The following is a 21430-nucleotide window of genomic DNA, read 5'->3' as shown; positions in this document are numbered from 1 at the left end:
ACCCCACCCAATCTGGAGGCAAGAGAGGAGGAAAAGTGGCCATGTTTTTATAGCTCTGGATAACCCCATTAAAGAGATGAGTGGGGTCTTGGGACCCGGTGGCAGTTGCAACCCTGTGAGCCCTAAGGCTACGCCACTGTATGAGGCTGCACTGTGTGCATATTGATAACCATCTAAGCTAAGATGATGACAGAAGAACTATAGTCTTTCTAAAACTACAGATAACATATCCATATATTGCGCTAAATTACCAGTTATGCTTTGCTTTCTGAGCTTTTTTTTTTTCTTTTGTTCTGTTTGATGCTTGACCCTAACTCCAACTGATTCAGGCAACTGTCCAAAAATCCAAGTCTGACCATCTTCCCCTGTCACTTTATGAGGGTTATGGCAGTATATCCAGTATATCAGTATATTGCATCATCATTATAGTTTTTGAAACTCATTCCAATCCCAAAAGTCCAGCTTGTTCTTTCAGAATTCTATTCAGATGCAGCATTGGCTCTTAGCCACTCATGGTCCCTGTTACTTATTAATTTCTCTCTGAATATGACATATAAAGGGCATTGCTTACACCATCCTCTAATAATTTACCAGGTATATGGGCTAACAAAAGACACTAGATACGATCCTGGAAATATCAACCTCTACATTGAATAATAGAGTATCTGCATCCAAGAAGTCATCTGAAAGATAATATGAGCACCAAATACACTTGGGCACTGCTAGGTATATTAACTCTGGTGGTCTGTGAGCTTGTTACAGTGGTTAACTCAAACAGGGATGAAGCCCTAAGGATAATGGAGAATGCTCCTGTCATTGATGGGTAAGTGTTGCCTCTTAGTTTATGTTGGTGGTGTGCTAGGGGGCCAACTTTGAATTTCTGAACTTGAAGAACAATGATTTTTTTTTTTCAGAAATAGACAGTTTGTGTTATTAAGGAATAGTGACATAACTTGTAACATCGAGAAAAGACTTTCATATATCATAGTCTGTGTGGTCATGTCATTGCTCTATTTATTGGCTTGTCTGGACTGTGAGCCTAATGGTGCGTTCACACAGAAAGATTATCTGCCAGATTATTTGCCAAAGATTTGAAGCCAAAGCCAGGAATAGATTTGAAAAGAGGAGAAATCTCAGTGTTTTCTTTATGATCTGATTATATCTGTTTATAGTTTGTTTCTGGCTTTGGCTTCAAATCTTTGGCAGATAATCCTTCTGTGTAAATGGACCCTAAGCCAATGGAGGAAATGGTACATAACCTCATAATGTCATATCAATAAGTTTAATTAGTGGCTTTACTATTTATATGCAATCAATATTGACAATATACCATCTAACAGGACTTTCCATTAGACTTTACACTGAAGCTTCAGCTTGAAGCTATGTATCTTCTTGAGGATGCCTTCAGGTGTATATGGGTCCCAGAGAGCCTACTGTGTACCTCACACTGTTACTAGCAGTAGTAACGTTTGAGAAATCCATTTGACTAACCATATTAGAGAATTCTGTGTTATTGGACAGAGTTCACTCAGTCATCTATTTTCTAGAGCAGAGAATAGAGCATGTCTGTGATTCATATGGACAGCCCATTAATTTAACTGTGGAATGTTTTTTTTCCTTTGTGGTGGTATTGGAAATGGAAAAGTTCCTATTGGGTTTTAGGATTAGAACAGCACTTTCAATGTGAAGTAAGGGGGAATATTTAATATGTAGGGGCAGTATGAATCACTATGTGAACAGGGCACTAAGGGGGTGATTGTTTATGGGAAGGTGCAATTATTTTTAAAATACATTAAGGGGGCACATCTGTTTTGGGACAGTATTATTTTGAGGAAGGCACTAAGAGGGCACTGTAAAGTACCAATATTATACTAAGGAGGCCTCCAATGCAGCACTACCGCTATGCAATGGTAGTAAGGGGGGCACCATTACTGTGAGGGCACTTAAAGGGCACTTTTACTAATTCAGACACAAAGAATGAAACTGCTACTGAATAAGAATAAAATTAACAAATTATTAATACTATGAAAATAAGTCCAAATAGATAATGGCAAAATTACTTTTTTAAAATTTTATTTATAAAAATGACTTCCATAAAGACATTAAAGTTTCCCAGAAAATATAATGTCTCATACAGCTACAGTGTGTTTCCAATTTTACTCTCTGAAGGGGGAGTTAAATCATAGCTACCATACATATACAAAGAAATAGCAAATATAAATTATTTTATTTTTTTAACACACATTACACCGATATATAATTAATTAACTCATTAATCTATTGTGTTTTCACACAGAAAGATTATATGACAGATGTTTGAAGCCAAAGCCAGGAACAGACTACAAACAGAGAACAGGTCATAAAAAAAGACTGAGATTTCTCCTCTTTTCAAATCCATTTCTGGCTTAGCCTTAAAGGAGAAGTCCGGCCAAAACTATTTTTTAATATGTTATTACTTATGGAAAGTTAGACAAATTTCTAATGTACATTAATTATGGGAAATGCACATATAGGGCTATTTCCCTTAATTTAGTAGATCAGGGAGACTTCAGATTCTCTGAAATTCTGTGACGTCACGAACTGGGGGTGTAATTACAATGAGTACCATTGACTTCTATATATAGTGCGCCCCTGCTGGACACTCCATTGGAATTACAATGGATGTGTATGTAAATGTAATATACAGTATGTTTTTGATTGAATGCATTTATGGAATACTTTGGGGAGCAAGTGTCCTTGCTCCCCAAAGTATTCCATAAATGTAATCAATCAGTACATTTGGACGGCACCGAGCAGGGAGGGTGAGAAGTGCCATCTACCTCCCCCCTCCCTCCCTGCTTGGTGCTGTTGCCTTCATACACACTGTACTACTCCCCCCTCATTTGCTCATAGTATGAGCAGATAATGGGGGAGTAGTACCAGGGCCAATCTCCATGGTAAGCCTGCCGAACCGCCGCTCCCTGCCGCTGCCCGCCGCCACACTGGACTACACTGAACGACTACTCCCATCAACTGCTCATAGCATCAGCAGGTGAAGGGAGTAGTAGCTGGGTTATCGCTATCACATCGCCGCCGCCGCTGATGCCGCCGAGTGCAGGGGGAGCCGCTCATCACACAGGAGCCATCATGCCCCCTCCGCTCCCCCCTCCTCCTCCTTCTTCTGGGATCCGGCAAACTTCCCCCTATCCCATGGCTGACTCCCCACCTGGCCGCCGTTCTCTGATCACACATACCGGCCCCTCTCCCACACATGCCGGCCGGGGACACCAGGAAGCACCGGGAGCCGGTATGTGTGATCGCAGAGCTGTGGCCATGCAGGGAGTCAGCCATGGGATAGGGGGAAGTTTGCCGGATCCCGGAAGAAGGAGGAGGGGGGAGCGGAGGGGGCATGATGGCTCCTGTGTGATGAACGGTTCCCCCTACGCTCAGCGGCATCAGCGGCGGCGATGTAATAGCGGTAACCCAGCTACTACTTCCATCACCTGCTCATGCTATGAGCAGTTTATGGGAGTAGTAGTTCAGTGTAGTCCAGTGCGGCGGCCGGCGGCAGCAGGGAGCGGCGGTTCGGCAGGCTTACCATGGAGATCGGCCCTGGTACCACTCCCCTATTATCTGCTCATACTATGAGCAAATGATGGGGGAGTAGTACAGTGTGTATGTATGGCAACAGCACCAAGCAGGGAGGGAGGGGGAAGGTAGATGGCACTTCTCACCCTCCCTGCTCGGTGCCCTCCAAATGTACTGATTGATTACATTTATGGAATACTTTGGGGAGCAAGGACACTTGCTCCCCAAAGTATTCCATAAATGTGTTCAATCAAAAACATACTGTATATTACATTTACACACACTGTATATTACATTACATACACATCCATTGTAATTCCAATGGAGTGTCCATCAGGGGCGCACTATATATAGAAGTCAATGGTACTCATTGACTTCTATATATAGTGCGCTCCCTGCTGGACACTCCATTGTAATTACACCCCCGGTTCGTGACGTCACAGAATTTCAGAGAATCTAAAGTCTCCCTGATCTACTAAATTAAAGAAAATAGCCCTATATGTGCATTTCCCATAATTAATGTACATTAGAAATTTGTCTAACTTTCCATAAGTAATAACATATTAAAAAATAGTTTTGGCCGGAGTTGTCCTTTAAAAAAAAAAACTGTCAGATAATCTGTCAAATAATCTGTGAGTGTAAACACCCCATTAGATTGTGCCATTTTGTCACAGTTTTCTGCAAAAACTGCAAAAAACTGCATAGAATTAAAACAACCTTTAGGTTATATGTGGTAACCCAGGGAATGCTAGTGGGAACTTGCAAGGGCTGATGTTGCAGTACCACTGCGGAACTTGTCACGGGGCTCGAAACGGTACATGCCTTCCCTGGTTCCCAACACATGCCCATTGATGAACAGTGTAGGTGCAAGTGTAGTGCAGAGGAACCACAGAGTCCAGACGAAACTTGAGACTTTTACTGAACTTTCTTAAAGGCACATGTTAATAACAGTACTTATTGGTAGCAAGTTACGAAGGTATTGGCTTGAGAATTTCCTGACTGAAATGCTTTTATAATACTTTAAAATTATTGTTTTAGCAGGTATACTGAAGGTGCTTAGAATAGTTAGGTTCTCTTGAGAAATCACTGCTGTGAACAGATACTTGAGACTAGGTGGCAGTGGGCTATCTTAAGAAGGACCTATCTAGACAATCAAAGTCCTCAGCTGTAGGGGGCTCTAACCACTTTGTGTTGTGGCGATATGCTGGAAACAAATGCCTATATCCACAGTTATGACAATCTGCTTATTGCTGCTGAGGGGACAGGGTGACACAAATCCAGGAACACAGGCGCAACCTTATGGGTAAGCTAGCTGTTGGAGCTCTCCTTAGGTCCTAGCAGGTTTGCAGCAAAACTTTAGTTGCTCTTTCCTAACGACTGGCTTGGGTAGCTCCTGTAGACTTTTGTAGGGCTTTTGGAGAGAGAAAAAGAAGAGAAGCCCCTCAGCATGGATAAGCCCTTGGTCCCTGTAGACCGTATTCTCACAGCAGATTTAGTGGCCCAGCATGGCTAGCACAGGAACACTTAAGGAAGGATCAGGAATGAGCATAGAACTTACAAGCGAGTACTGGCCTCTAGGCCCTGGGAGGTTTATTTTACAGTCAGCTCAGTCTCTGTTGAATCCAACTAAAGAGACTAACAAGAAAGACAGAGTAATCTGTTCCACGGACATATATAGATCACAGGGAGCTTACCTGGAGTTGAAAAGGACATAAGAGACTGAATATTTGACATGTATTAGGTTTACTAAATAAAGGAACAACTGTAAGGTACCCTTGATAGGTATTGGATCTCAGCCAACTCACATTTGGTGGCAAAAAAAGTACCGTACATGATTTTGGTCAAATATACATTTAGCTCTTAGCAGAAAGCCTTCACCTGTGCCTGGCAATAGTGAAAGATACCGTGAGACATCTAGCAGTGCAATACTACACCTTTAGCCAAGAATAAATACTTGCTAGTGCTAACCTACATAGTAACGGCAATGGCACCTCTGTTTTGGGACATTGCACATACACCTTCAATAACTGTCGGTCAATTTATTATCCATCTAACAGTGTTGGGATAACCCCATACAAATTATACTGATGGCCTCAAGCAGCATGTTTTGCTGACATAATTATAAAGTATATGGAGAACTTTAGGCTGTGTTCTCACATTTGTGTTTTTGTTTGCGTAATGAGAAGCTGAACATTGCTAAGGGTGTGTTCACATGTACAGGATCCAAAGAAAATTTGATGTCACAGATCTGATGCTGTGTTCAGTGTGGTATCCCACTACTGGTATCCCACTACTGGTGTTTTATTATGCACCTGTCCTAAAGATCACACTCAGGTTAAGTGGTGGATGAAGTATGCAACTTCCCCACTAGGTGTTAGTGTTCATTATATGTATATGTATTATTACTATTGCACAACTCAGGAAGGTAATAGGTTAAAGTAGAAGTCCAGAATTTTTTTTTATTTAAGTATTGTATTGCCCCCCAAAAGTTATACAAATCTCCAATATATACTTACTATGGGAAATGCACTGCATTGAAGCATCCCTTCCTGGATTATATAGTGATGTCACGACCCGACTCCCAGAGCTGTGCGGGCTGTGGCTGCTGGAGAGGATGATGTCCCTCAGTGTCCCCCTGCCATCATCCTCTTTAGCAGCCACAGCCCGCACAGCTCTGGGAGTCGGGTCGTGACATCACCAATTTGCAGGGAAAAAAGCACTTTATACTTCAATAAAAAATTTCACCTGACTTCTTAAGTATTTCTGTACCATGTGTCTCTATGCTGTCCTATCACAGGTGCTCTCTTTTGCTATCCTATCCTTTTCTCCCTCTCTCACCCACGCTCAGCCCCACCACTCACAGGCAGGTACACAAACACCCCTGTTTGAGGAGTTACACTGGTGAAGGAAGTGAGTGAGTCTTACCTAGTTTTTCCGTGAGAGAGGACACACAAATCAAGTTCTTGCTGTAGTTAAGCTAGAGCCTGGCTTTTGCCAGGACCCCTGACAGGAACCAAGGGCAGATGCAGCAAAAGACTTTATTATTTGTACAAGCAACTACTTTTACTATGGAGTGCTAAGCTACAGTGAGGGAGAGCAGCCACCAAGGACCACCCTAGCCCATGCCAGGAACACCAGGGCCATTGCTGAGGGACAAGGCTTTCTCTCTAAACCCTGCAAGAAGCAGGAGGTACATCTGAAAGCAAACACTACAAGGAGTAGGAGGTACGTCTATAAAATCCTCAGCTGAAGAAGCTCACACAAGCAGGGCCGCCATCAGGAATTTCGGGGCCCCATACAACCAAAGTGTCTGGGGCCCCCACATTAATTAAAAAAAAAAAATTGTGTGTTCGCCCCACGCCTTGCTGGGAGGTATAATTTGGTTCCGATCAATTCTAGAGAACTGGCTCATATATCCCATTTTTCCCAGTGGCTTAAAATGTAACCTCTGTTATACAGTTATAAAATTGTAGAAACTAAATGTGAACAAGGTGCAATGTAAATGTCACCATACAGACACTTACTTGTATAGCTGCCTCTTGTGCTCTGTATGCAGTGCATTATATTCACCCCTGCAACGTACAATTTATAGCGTGTCTACAAGCCCAGCGGGGCTCATTATGATGGAGACTAAAACTTATACAAGAGTGGGGTAGGGGTTCCCCTGTATTCAGAATGCTGTTGAGTACTAGGCAATGCCCCGTTTGGGGTTATTGAATTTCGAGGGTCTGGGGGGCTGTTTGATTTGTATATGTTCACCAATATCCCCCCCCCGGTATGCTCACTAACATAGAATATGTTGATAAGGCTAATATAATGAGGCTGTTCCATGTTAGTGAACATATACAAATCAAACAGCCCCCCAGGCAGACTAGTTTAGCTCACCCAAGACAGTGATAGCGAATACATGGCGGTGAGAACGCTTTATAGGAGATCCTGTTTGTGCAGCAGAGGTGTCTTTATCCTGCTCTGCATAGACCCTCGAAATTCAATAATCCCAGACGGGGCATTGCCTAGCACTCAACAGCATTCTGAATACAGGGGAACCCCTACCCCACTCTTGTATAAGTTTTAGTCTCCATCATAATGAGCCCCGCTGGGCTTGTAGACACGCTATAAATTGTACGTTGCAAGGGTGAATATAATGCACTGCATACAGAGCACAAGAGACAGCTATACAAGTAAGTGTCTATTTGAATTGCACCTTGTTCACATTTAGGCTCTACAATTTTATAACTGTATAACAGAGGTTACATTTTAAGCCACTGGGGAAAATGGGATATATGAGCCAGTTCTCTAGAATTGATCTCACACACAGACACCAACACACATGTATACAGACATGAGCACACATGTATACAGACACCAGCACACATGTATACACACATACAGACACCAGCACACATGTATACAGACACCAGCACACCAGGGCATGATGAAGTTTGAACTTCTGCAACCTGGAGAAATCACCTGATATCACCTGCAGTCCTATGTAACACCACATAACACAGTGGTATCTCTGAGTACAGATAATGTAGTAGATTTCACCTGCAGTCCTATGTAACAGCACAGATAACACAGTGATATCTCTGAGTATAGATCATGTAGTAGATGTCACCTGCAGTCCTATGTAACAGCACAGATAACACAGTAATATCCCTCTGAGTACAGATAATGTAGATGTCACCTGCAGTCCTATGTAACACCACAGATAACACAGTGATATCTCTGAGTACAGATAATGTAGTAGTCACCTGCAGTCCTATGTAACACCACAGATAACACAGTGATATCTCTGAGTACAGATAATGTAGATGTCACCTGCAGTCCTATGTAACACCACAGATAACACAGTGATATCTCTGAGTACAGATAATGTAGTAGCTGTCACCTCGGGGCACCCCTACTAAATGATGTTCTACAAAATAAGAAAAGTGTCATACAGTGACTCACAGGTGACGTCTTCTTTGATCTGAGGCGTCACTTTCCCTTTTCCTCTCCATCCGGCCCAGACCTCCATGATGATTTCTTCCAGATATGTTTCATCTTTTCAGAACCTGCGAGACAAACAATTTAGGCTCCGCACATTTCTAGCAACTTCCTTTCCTTTCTCCCCCCTGTCGGCTCCCATAGTAACTGCGCTGTTTGGTGTTATGTGCAGTAAAGCGAGTAGGAATGTGGGATGCCCCCTGTATGTAGGATCCCCTGCTGTGCCCCCTGTATGTAGGATCCCCTGCTGTGCCCCCTGTATGTAGGATCCCTTGCTGTGCCCCCTGTATGTAGGATCCCCTGCTGTGCCCCCTGTATGTAGGATTCCATGCTGTGCCCCCATGAGCTAATAATGCCCCTAGATGTGGCCCCCATGAACTAATAATGCCCCCAGAGGTACCCCCATGAGCTAATAATGCCCCTAGAGGTGGCCCCCATGAACTAATAATGCCCCCAGAGGTACCCCCATGAGCTAATAATGCCCCCAGAGGTGCCCCCATGAACTAATAATGCCCCCAGAGGTGGCCCCCATGAACTAATAATGCCCCTAGAGGTACCCCCATACACTAATAATGCCCCCAGAGATGCCCCCATGAGTTAATAATGCCCCCAGAGGTGCCCCATGAACTAATAATGCCCCCAGAGGTGCCCCCATATACTAATAATGCCCCCAGAGGTACCTCCATATACTAATAATGCCCCCAGAGGTGCCCCCATGAGCTAATAATGCCCCCAGAGGTGCCCCCATATACTAATAATGCCCCCAGAGGTGCCCCCATGAACTAATAATGCCCCCTTAGGTGCCCCCATGAACTAATAATGCCCCCAGAGGTGCCCCCATGAACTAATAATGCCCCCAGAGGTGCCCCCATATACTAATAATGCCCCCGGAGGTGCCCCCATGAACTAATAATGCCCCCAGAGGTGCCCCCATATACTAATGGTGCCCCCATACACTAATAATGCCCCCAGAGGTGCCCCCATGAACTAATAATGCCCCCAGAGGTGCCCCCCATGAACTAATAATGCCCCCAGAGGTGCCTCCATGAGATAATAATGCCCCCAGAGGTGCCCCCATGAGATAATAATGCCCCCAGAGGTGCCCCCATGAGATAATAATGCCCCCAGAGGTGCCCCCATACACTAATAATGCCCCCAGAGGTGCCCCACATACTAATAATGCCCCCAGAGGTGCCCCCATGAACTAATAATGCCCCCAGAGGTGCCCCCATATACTAGTAATGCCCCCAGAGGTGCCCCCATATACTAATAATGCCCCCAGAGGTGCCCCCATATACTAATAATGCCCCCAGAGGTGCCCCCATACACTAATAATGCCCCCAGAGGTGCCCCCATATACTAATAATGCCCCCAGAGGTGCCCCCATATACTAATAATGCCCCCAGAGGTGCCCCCCATACACTAATAATGCCCCCAGAGGTGCCCCCATATACTAATAATGCCCCCAGAGGTGCCCCCCCCATGAACTAATAATGCCCCCCAGAGGTGCCCCCATATACTAGTAATGCCCCCAGAGGTGCCCCCATATACTAATAATGCCCCCAGAGGTGCCCCCATATACTAGTAAAGGCAGCAGCTCTTCCTCCTCTTCGAGCTCCATCTTGCGAGCCGCAGGGACGGGACTTCCGGCAGGCGTGATGACGTCACATCATCACGCCTGCCAGAGAGGTCACGTCCCGGCCTCCCATAGGCTGCTGTTATGAAGTGCCGGCAGCCTATGGGGGAGAATACAGGAGGAGGACGCTGACAGGTCCTTCTCCTGTATTCTGATCGCTTTAATGTTCAAAGCGATCAGTGCATCCCGAGAAGCTGCGCGGCCGCAGCTTCTCGGGATGCTCAAAAACAGGTGGCAAGGGGGGCCGTGCGGGCCCCCCTAGCGTAGCGGACGGGGGGCGGCGGTCCCGGCGGGCCCCCCCCCAATGTCTCTTAGGGTCCGGGCCCCATACGGCAGTACCAGTTGTACTGCCCTATCGGCGGCCCTGCACACAAGGCCCTTTTTTTCACAGTTTGGTCAAACTTAGGCTACATTCACACATGCCGTGTTCCGCACTGAACACGGACGTGGAATGCCTGTAACGGACTTTCCCCCGCCTGTATAGATGCTGGAGCGGGGGAACTGTACAGATATGTGCCGCACTGTAATGAATCAGCCACGCACCGCTGTCATTACAGCGCGGTGCATATCTGTACAGCTCCCCTGCTCCCTGCATCTTATCACTGCTTCTATGAGGAACACGGAACATGTGAATGCAGCCTTAGTCTAAACGTGAGTATGAGAATCACTTCACTACTTATATATGCCCACTCCGGCAGAGTACAAGGTCTACATTGGGCAAGGGCTTCTCTGGCAAACTCCTCTTCTCTCCACCTCAACAAATCACTACTACTACTACTACTTCTACTCTTTCCAAGCACCTACTTCAAGCACTAAGACAGCACTCGTCTGTATCAAGAGTATTACTGTCTACAGAGCGTGCATCTTACCAAAGTAAATTGTTATATTTTTATATCAAATGCACAGGACTCTGTCTACCTCTGTTCGCACGTGCACCTATACACACACCACCGCACACCTTGGGTTGTTTTTCCCCTTCTCTGTGGGTGGCAGTACTGACATCCCGGGTGGGTCAGTTACCACTCCAGGTGACAAGAGCCCAAGGGACCCTAAACAAACCCGGAAGGTTACCTACCATTTGGAGATATAAACAGGCCATACACTAAACAGGTACCAAGATCACACCGGTGTGCTGAACCAGCACTCGCGTCACAAAAAACAACATCTACCTCAATGGCCGAACAACCACCACATTCAATTATTTAGTTACATTAATACCTGTAGCATCAAATCTGCTGCAGATCCTGTATGTGTGAATGCACCCTAAATCATGTTTTGCCAGCTTCTGCATATCAAGCTCAATCTAAAAAATGCATATCTTTATGAAGTGCATATGGGTTTTAAAAACTGCATGCGTTTTTTTTTTTCAATGCAATTTCTTCGCAGTTTTTAAGCGCAAACATGAAAAAACAGCAAGTCAATAATGCTTCATGTTCTGCTCTTGTAATCAGTGAGGCACATTATTTCACTACAAGGGCCCTTGCATACTACGGAAATTATAACGCCGCGGATTCCGGCGCTCGCCCCTTCCCCAACTCGCTCCTGCTTAAAGTTCCTTCGGTCCCATAGGCTCCATCCTATGTTCAGGCGGATTCCGCCATCTGCCCAAAGAAGTGACATGTCTATTCTTTGGACAGACGGCTGATTCTGCCTGAGCATAGAATTGAGTCTATGGGACGGACGGAGAGTCAAGCGGGAGCACGCACAGAATCCGCGGCAAGTTATCCGTGTGATTTTAGTAGTGTGCAAGGGCCCCAAGGCAGCAATGCACAGACATTGGAGAAGGCAAGATGTGGTTTCAGATGCATACGTTTGCTTGTGGTACTATAGTCTAATTGTTCAATAAACTTCCCCTATTCAATAAATTTCCCCTATTTTCTCAACAGGCACAATGATTTGCCCTGGCAGCTTTTGGACAAATTCAATAACCAGTTGAGTAAGGTGAATCTTTTAACTTTAAATGATACCCACACCAACATCCCCAAACTTCAAGAGGGAAGAGTGGGTGGACAGGTAAGTGTGTCGAAATCATGAATTAACCTACCAACTACCAATGAGGGAGTCAAATCATTAAATGCATCATCAAGATTTTTATTTTCTTTTTTGTCTACCATAATTGTTAATTAAAGGGTTTATCCAGCTACGAAAACATGGCCACTTTTGCCCCACTCTTGTCTCCAGTTCAGGTGTGGTTTGCAATTAAGCTCCATTTACTTCAATGGGATTAAGTTTCAAACCCCACTCAATCTGGAGACAAGAGTGGTGCAAAAGTGGCCATGTTTTCGTAGCACTGGACAACCCCTTTAATATGTAATCTAGAAACCTTTGTACACCAGCAGAACCATCTTATTAAGGAAATGAATCCTTCATTTCTTTGCCAACATCCAGCCTACTGATTGACCAAATATGTAGTGATGTTACATGGTTCAATCTGCTTATTCACTTGCCAAGGGTTGTGATCTTTGTTCAGCTGACCTTATTTAAAGCTGCAAAGAAAGAATGGTGTATACTATGTGTCGGGATTCCATCTGACTGCAGTACAATGTAAATTTTGTATTAATCATGGTGGTTGTTGTAAATCGGCAACAACGGCCATGATTAATACAAAACTTACGTTGTGTGATCAGATATATTTCTCTGTGTGAACGCACCATAAAGGACAGAGTAATACCAAGGCACTGACTTAAAAAGCGGCCACTACTGAAGAAAACACATATGTTGGAAAGAATCACCCATAGGTTTTTTGAACCTTCCTAAATTGTTTATATTTGGTATGCGAGGCATTCTCACTCTGTATATTATTTTTACATAGTTCTGGGCAGCATATGTGCCCTGTGCCACTCACGGTAAAGACGCTGTTAAGAGGACCCTGGAGCAGATAGATGTCATCCATCGAATGTGTGAACATTATCCGGACGTTTTTGTGTGTGTAGACTCCGCAGAAGGTGAGGACAGATGGATGGTAGATTACAGGGATGCTGCCAAGTTTTAAGTAAAGTTAAGGAGCTTGTATACATTTTCTGATACAGCAATACATGACTAACTATATTTTACAGTAGAATTTTAAACTGGTAGTCATATAGTATTGAGGAACATAAAGATACTCAGTTTTCCCAGGACATAGCAGGCTTACGTATATTTTCTACTTGACAATGGTCTTGGAGTAGACGGAAACGTTGCATCCCTGTCATGTGTTTTTTGCTACATGCAATAAATACTATTCCTTTTTTCACTATACGCTGGTGTGCTGCGGATACTTCTTTTTTGATATTTTCTAAAGGAGACATTTAATATGGAATGGACACTTGGTTGCACTGCCTTGCTTAAAGTGGATCTATGACCCCCTGACTGCCTACCGAGCTGGTGGTACTGCTGGATATATATCAAAAACAGCATTAAAAATGCACCTTTGTTGCCTGTGTTTTTATTGTCATAAAAAAAATTATTTTGGGCTGTAAATAGTGTCAGAGGCAGGGCCTATTGCTCCCTGGACCCTAGAACTGCCATGCCTCACTATGCTCTATGCCTGCCCCTTGCATGATCAGTAATGTGCAGAAAAAAATAGGCTCTGCCTCTTTAATACTATTCACATAATAAATAAAGGTTTTTTTTAATGAAAATAAAAACAGAGACACAGGCAACAAAGTTATATTCTGAATACGTTTATTGATATCTCTTCAGTGGTTCCACTAGCTGTCATTATGAATCGGATTACATACTCGCAGCAGAATATTCATCCCGCTGTAAGTATGTGAACACCGCCCCCCTTGACCCGTGGTGGCCCAGTGTATACATTACCAGTCCGTGCTCTAGCCTGCTTCTGTGGCTCCCGGCATCCTAATGTCAGCCACACGCACTGATTGGCTGAATGTCAGGAAGCCAAGAGCCCCAGAAGCAAGCCGGAGCTTGTATGTTTAGGCTATGTTCACACAACGTAAAACTACGGCCGTAGTTCTCGCCACAGGACTACGGCCGTAGCTTTGCGGTGTGTAACAAAGCCTTATGTGCAATGGGATCCCGGCCGGAGCGTACATACATCGCATTCGCTCCTGGCCGGGATCCCATACGGCGCCGGAAAAACCTGACAGGTCAGTTTTCTGCGGCCAGAATTCATTGAATTCTGGCCGCAGAAAGCCCTGTCAGTTCACACAGTGAAGCGAGCGGCTCCGGCCGCTTGCTTCACTGTGCGCTATGGGAAGCTCTGATGCGGGCGCGCGCTGATGCGCCCGCATCAGATCCGCGGCCAGAAAGATCACTGGTCTCATACAATGTGTGAACATAGCCTTACACTGTATACAACGGGATGAAAATTCCACTGCGAGTATGTAATCCTATGTAGTCCAGAATAACAGTAAGGGATTTGCAGCGGATTTCTCTGAATTCCCAGCGTGAAATCCGCTGCAGATCCATTACGTGCGAACCCACCCTAACACTATTAACACATTGAGCTGATTTTAGAAATTAAGGTATACCATTATAATAAAAAAAAAAAGCAAAAAAAAAAACACTTTAGATATACACTACCGTTCAAAAGTTTGGGGTCACATTGAAATGTCCTTATTTTTAAAGGAAAAGCACTGCACTTTTCAAGGAAGATAACTTTAAACTTTTAGTCCTAACTTTAAACAAATACACTCTATACATTGCTAATGTGGTAAATGACTATTCTAGCTGCAAATGTCTGGTTTTTGGTGCAATATCTACATAGGTGTATAGAGGCCCATTTCCAGCAACTATTACTCCAGTGTTCTAATGGTACAATGTGTTTGCTCATTGGCTCAGAAGGCTAATTACCCTTGTCCAATCATGTTCACACATCTGAAAACAGTCTAGCTCGTTACAGAAGCTACAAAACTGACCTTCCTTTGAGCAGATTGTGTTTCTGGAGCATCACATTTGTGGGGTCAATTAAACAATCAAAATGGCCAGAAAAAGAGAACTTTCATCTAAAACTCGACAGTCTATTCTTGTTCTTAGAAATTAATGCTATTCCATGCGAGAAATTGCTAAGAAATTGAAGATTTCCTACAACGGTGTGTACTACTCTCTTCAGAGGACAGCACAAACAGGCTCTAACCAGAGTAGAAAAAGAAGTGGGAGGCCGCGTTGCACAACTAAGCAAGAAGATAAGCACATTAGAGTCTCTAGTTTGAGAAACAGACGCCTCACAGGTCCCCAACTGGCATCTTCATTAAATAGTACCCGCAAAAACACCAGTGTCAACATCTACAGTGAAGAGGCAGCTGCGGAATTTTGGCCTTCAGGACAGAGTGGCAAAGAAAAATCCATATCTGAGACTGGCCAATAAAAGAAAAAGATTAAGATGGGCAAAAGAACACAGACATTGAATCCAATCCAAGTTTGAGGTGTTTGGATCACAAAGAAGAACGTTTGTGAGACGCAGAAAAATGAAAAGATGCTGGAAGAATGCCTGACGCCATCTGTTAAGCATGGTGGAGGTAATGTGATGGTCTGGGGTTGCTTTGGTGCTGGTAAGGTGGGAGATTTGTACAGTGTAAAAGAGATTCTGAATAAGGAAGGCTATCACTCAATTTTGCAACACCATGACATACCCAGTGGACAGCGCTTGATTCGAGCCAATTTCCTCCTACAACAGGACAATGACAATGTGCAAGAACTATTTACAGCAGAAGCAGGCAGCTGGTATTCTATCGGTAACGGAGTGGCCAGCGCAGTCACCAGATCTGAACCCCATTGAGCTGTTGTGGGAGCAGCTTGACCGTATGGTACGCCAGAAGTGCCCATCCAACCAATCCAACTTGTGGGAGCTGCTTCTAGAAGCGTGGGGTGCAATTTCTCCAGCTTACCTCAACAGATTAATAGCTAGAATGCCAAAGGTGTGCAATGCTGTAATTGCTGCAAAAGGAGGATTCTTTGACGAAAGCAAAGTTTGATGTAAAAACAATGTTATTTCAAATACAAATCATTATTTCTAACCTTGTCAATGTCTTGACTCTATTTTCTATTCATTTCACAACGTATGGGGGTGAATAAGTGTGACTTTTCATGGAAAACACAAAATTGTTTGGGTGACCTCAAACTTTTGAACGGTAGTGTATGTATCTGCTATAATCATGTGTTTTTACACCTTTATTATTATATATAAGTTTAAAGATGTTTAGGTGATTATAGGAAAACTAACAGCAGGTTAGAAGACTTTAACCAGCTGTTATATTTCCACAGGACAGGGGACTATGAGTATGAAGGTCATTTTCTTACCGTCATCCTCAGTGCTGTCTTCAGTAAAACTTCAGTTTAATTAATATGTAAATTAGGATCTGTATTGTTGTATTTGTATCAATCTATTAAATAAATATATATACATAAAGGCTAATGAATAAAATATAAGTACCCCAAAATTGGCCATGAGGGTACACCATGAATCAATTTTGGCTGGAGAACCCATTTAACCCCTTCATGTATGCCAGATAGATAGATAGATAGATTGATATTGATATATATATAGCTATATATACACTTCAACTGATGATGCCCCATGCAGTTGGAATTATATATATATATATATACATATATATATACTGTATATATATATATATATATATATATATATATATATATATATATATATACTATAGATAGATAGACAGACATATGTCATCAGGCCAAAGGAGTGATGTCAGTATCGTCTCCTACCTCCCTTGCTCTCCAACACCCTCTAAAACTATAAAGGCCTTAAAAGCACAAAATAATGAAGAAAAGAAAGTAGCCATCCAATATATTGTTCAATTAGAATCTTAGTTCAATCAGAGTCTAAAGGGTGCGTTTACACAGAGAGATTTATCTGACAGATTATTGAATACAAAGCCAGGAACAGACAATAAAGAGAGAACAGGTCATAAAGGAAAGACTGAGATTTCTCCTCTTCTCAAATCCATTCCTGGCTTTGGCTTCAAAAATCTTTCTAATAAATCTCTCTGTGTAAACACACCATTATGCTGGGTTTACACGGAATGATTATCGTGCGAATTTGCACGATAACGATCGAATTCGAACGATAATCGTACGTGTAAACGCAGCGAGCGATCGAACGACGAGCGAGAAATCGTTCATTTTGATCTTTTAACAGGTTCTTAAATCATCGTTCGCCGTTCGCAAAAATTTTGCTGATCGTTCCGTGTAAACAGTCGTTCACTGATTTTTCGCTCTGTGTAAACCCAGCATAAGTCTATACACAAGTGCTGTTTACAGTGATTGAGACAAGTACTCAAGCGGCACCCTAGTTAGGTGATTGGCTTATGGTTCATTTACAGAGACAGATTTATCTGGCAGATTTTTGAAGCCAAATCCAGAAATGGATTTGAAAAGAGGAGAAATCTTTGTCTTTCCTTTATAACCTGTTCCCTGTTTATAGTCTGTTCCTGGCATTTGCTTAACCCTTTGAGGACCAGGCCCAAAATGACCCAGTGGACCGCGCAAATTTTGATCTTAGTGTTTCCGTTTTTCCCTCCTCCCCTTCTAAGAGCTCCAGCACTTTCAGTTTTTTATCTACAGGCCATGTAAGGGCTTATTTGTTACAGGAATAGTTGTACTTTGTAATGGCGTCATTCATTTTACCATAACATGTATGATGGAATTCCAAATATATTATTTATGAAGATATAAATTGGTGAAATCGCAAAAAAGAATGCAATATGGTAACGTTTGGGGGGTTCCTGTGTCTACGTAATGCACTATATGGTAAAAGCGACATGATACTATTATTCTATAGGTCAGTCAGAACACAACCATATGCAGGTTACACAGATTCTCTAATGTTATATATATTTTTTTAAATGAAATCCTTTTTTTTGGCAATTAATTATAAATAAAATGGGACTATTGTGACGCTTATAAAGGTTTTATTTTTTCACCTATGGGGCTGTATGGGGTGTCATTTTTTCCGCCATGATCTCTAGTTTTTATTAATACCATATTTGTGAAGATCGGACGTTTTGATCACTTTTTTATTAATTTTTTTATATATATAATGTAACATAAAATCGGTAATCCGCGCACTTTTTCCCTCTTTTCGTGTACGCCGTTTACCGGTCACAATGACGCTTGTTATATTTTAATAGATCGGACAATTACGCACGCTACGGTATATTATATGTTTATCTATTTATTTATTTTTATATGTTTTATTTATATAATGGGAAAGGGGGGTGATTTAGACTTTTATTGGGGGAGGGGTTTTGGGGTAGTGTGTTAGTGTTTTTAACTTTTTTTTTTTTTACACTTTTGAAGTCCCTTTGGGGGACTTGTACATACATTACTTTGATTTCTACACTGATGAATGCTATGCCATAGGCATAGCATTGATCAGTGTTTATCGGCGCTCTGCTCATTGAGCCTGCCTGTGCAGGCTCAGTGACCAGAGCGCCGATCGGGACCGCACGGAGGCAGGTGAGAGAGCTCCGGCGGCCCGTTTTACCGATCGGGACCCCCGCAGTCACACTGCGGGGGTCCCGATCGGTAAGTGACAGGGGACTCCCCCTGTCACTCACACTTAAACGCCGCGGGTCGCGCCGCGATCGCGGCGTTTAAGGAGTTAATGACACGCGGCAGCGCGATCGCTGCAGCGTGTCATTGCCGGTGAGGTCCCGGCTGCTGATTGCAGCCGGCCCCCACCTGCTATGAAGCGCGCTCCGCTCCGGAGCACGCTTCATAGCGTGAGAAACACCCAGGGCGTACAGTTACGCCCTAGGTCGTCTGGGGACAGACTTCCATGGCGTAACTATACGCCCTGGGTCGTCTAAGGGTTAATAGATCTGTCAGATAAATCTGTTTGTGTAAACACACCATTAGGGTCCATTTACACAGAAAGATTATCTGCCAGATTATCTGCCAAAGAATTGAAGCCAAAGTCTGAAACACACTATAACCAGAGATCAGGTTATAAAGGAAAACCTGAGATTTTTCCTTTTTTCAAATCCATTCCTGGCTTTGGCTTCAAATCTTTGGCAGATAATCTGGCAGATAATCTTTCTGTGTAAATGGACCCTAGGTCACCGCTCTCCGAGTTGGCTAGCCTTTATGTCAATTAGATTTTTAAAAAGTGATCTCTAATAAAGAACATTTTGAGAACTTCCGGTTCCGGCGCGTATAGGATGGCAGCAGTGTGAGTGAGCTCCTCCACCCTCCGCTCATAATATCGCTCCCCGCTCTGACTCCTGACATTACCGGCCCTGCCGGACCACATCCCTGACTTCTCTAAGTGCCGAGGAGTCGGAGGCACCACTTCATTAAGCGGGGAACCAGTTATACACCTCCCCATAAGCCCTCCTTTATTTACCTCACAGCTCTGTCACAGGGACACCTAAGATGGCGCCGACACAAGGTGCTGCTGCTGAGGCACACAGAGGAAACACATACCTCACAAACCCCAGTGCCGGACCTCTGTGACACCATAATACCAGGACTAAATATGTCTTGCAAGGTACTGGCAATTCAAGTGTCCAAAATGATATTAAATGACATAAAATCCTCTCTTGAGGCCACTATAGTTTCCTCCCTAGCAACCATACAGGGAGATATAGCAACGCATACCTCACAGATTACTGAACTTCAGGACAGAGTCAGCCTGTTAGAAGATGAAATACATTCTACAAAAATAAAACTACAACAGAATATGAATGTCACAGCTTCATTGCAAACAAAGACTGATGATCTAGAGAACCGCTCTAGGCGCAACAATTTACGTATTATAGGTTTACCTGAATCCATTCCAGCCATGCAATTACATGCTATATGTTCTCTAGAAATTCCCCAAGCCTTGGGTATCCCAGGTCACATTACTGTGGAAAGAGCGCACCGTGTGGGACCCCCACCAGCGAAACAAAAGCAAGATGCAAATAAAAAGGAACAGAAACCCAGACAAGTGATTGTCAAGTATCTGAATTATAATGATAAAAACAACATTTTACAAAGCTTTAAAAAATCTACAGTTGATGTTGCAATTCGTGGCCACAAAATCCTCATGTTTAATGACTACTCCGCAGCAGTGGTTCAAAAACGTAAAGCTTTCGCACACATTTGCTCGACATTGGTAAAAAATCAATTACGATTTGCTCTTCTTTATCCTGCCATACAGAAAGTTTTCAAATCGGATGGTTCAGCCTCTCTTTACAGTTCTCCTGAGGAAGCCATTTCTTCCCTTAAGGGTACAAACCCACACACCGTATATACAGCAGATACGCAACAAATACGCAGCAAATACGCAGCAGATTTGATGGTGCAGATTTGATGCTGTGTTCTGTTATTTAGATCTAATCTGCTGCGTATTTGCTGCGTGTTTGCTGCGTATTTGCTGCGTATCGCAGCAGTAAATACGCTGCATATACGGTGTGTGGGTTTATACCCTAAGGGTACAAACCCACCTGACGTATTTGCTGCGTGAATCAGTCTTAAAAATAAGCAGGCAAAACGCAGGTTGGCTTTATACAATTGTTCTGTGTTAAAATACGCAATTGCGTATTTTTGAAGCGTGAAGCTACATGCGTTTTTCGCACAGTTTGTTAGCAACAAGCTTCACGCTTCAAAAATACGCAGTAGCGTATTTTAACGCAGAACAATCGTATAAAGCCAACCTGCGTTTTGCCTGCTTATTTTTAAGATTGATTCACGCAGCAAATACGTCAAGTGGGTTTGTACCCTAACCTGAAGATGTAAAGGGTCTCACTCCACCTATCCAAGACAAGCACAAGAGATGACGTTTGGATAGTCCTACTGACACGGTAGAAAAAATGGAATGATTATGAACTCCATCTCTATTCTGTTGGACGCTATGCTGCTCATTAAAACTGAGTATTTTTTCTCTATTTAGCCCTATATATGTTGACTAAATACTATATTAGGGACACCTTGTTACTACATTATTATTTTCTTTAGTCTAGGTAGTAATGCATTTGGTGGTGTGTGTGTGTGTGTGTCTGTGTGTAAGTATGTATTTATGTATGTATATATGTATATGTGTGTGTGTATTTCTTTCTCTTTATTTCTTCTCCATAATGCGGAGTTTGTGAATGCTCCGAACATTGGACAATACGAAAAAAGTGAAGTCCACATCTCACTTTATTCGCTTACTTTATATTGTTAACTGTTTTATTCTTAGGTATATCACCTTTAGTTTGTCTGAAAATGCTACATGCTATCCTCTTTTTCTGCCTGAAAGGGTTACCCACTATGTTATTGTGCTTCCAGGGTCTCTTCTTAACA

General features: G+C 43.2%; 1 protein-coding gene across 1 annotated transcript in view; it reads left to right on the top strand.

Moving 5' to 3' along the window:
- Positions 1-576: 576 nt before the first annotated feature.
- LOC138775201 (dipeptidase 1-like) overlaps positions 577-21430 on the top strand; it is a gene marked incomplete at its 3' end in the record, with an annotated part of 33360 nt that continues 12506 nt past the window's right edge. Inside the window, 3 exon segments of the mRNA XM_069955843.1 lie at positions 577-823; positions 12079-12205; positions 13005-13137. Of these exon segments, the coding sequence (XP_069811944.1) occupies positions 696-823; positions 12079-12205; positions 13005-13137 (388 nt within the window).

Source organism: Dendropsophus ebraccatus, unplaced genomic scaffold (assembly GCF_027789765.1).
Source record: "Dendropsophus ebraccatus isolate aDenEbr1 unplaced genomic scaffold, aDenEbr1.pat pat_scaffold_1394_ctg1, whole genome shotgun sequence".
NCBI classification, from domain to species: domain Eukaryota; kingdom Metazoa; phylum Chordata; class Amphibia; order Anura; family Hylidae; genus Dendropsophus; species Dendropsophus ebraccatus.
The sequence above is the reverse complement of the archived record's forward strand: the minus strand, read 5'-3'. Positions and strand labels throughout refer to the sequence as shown.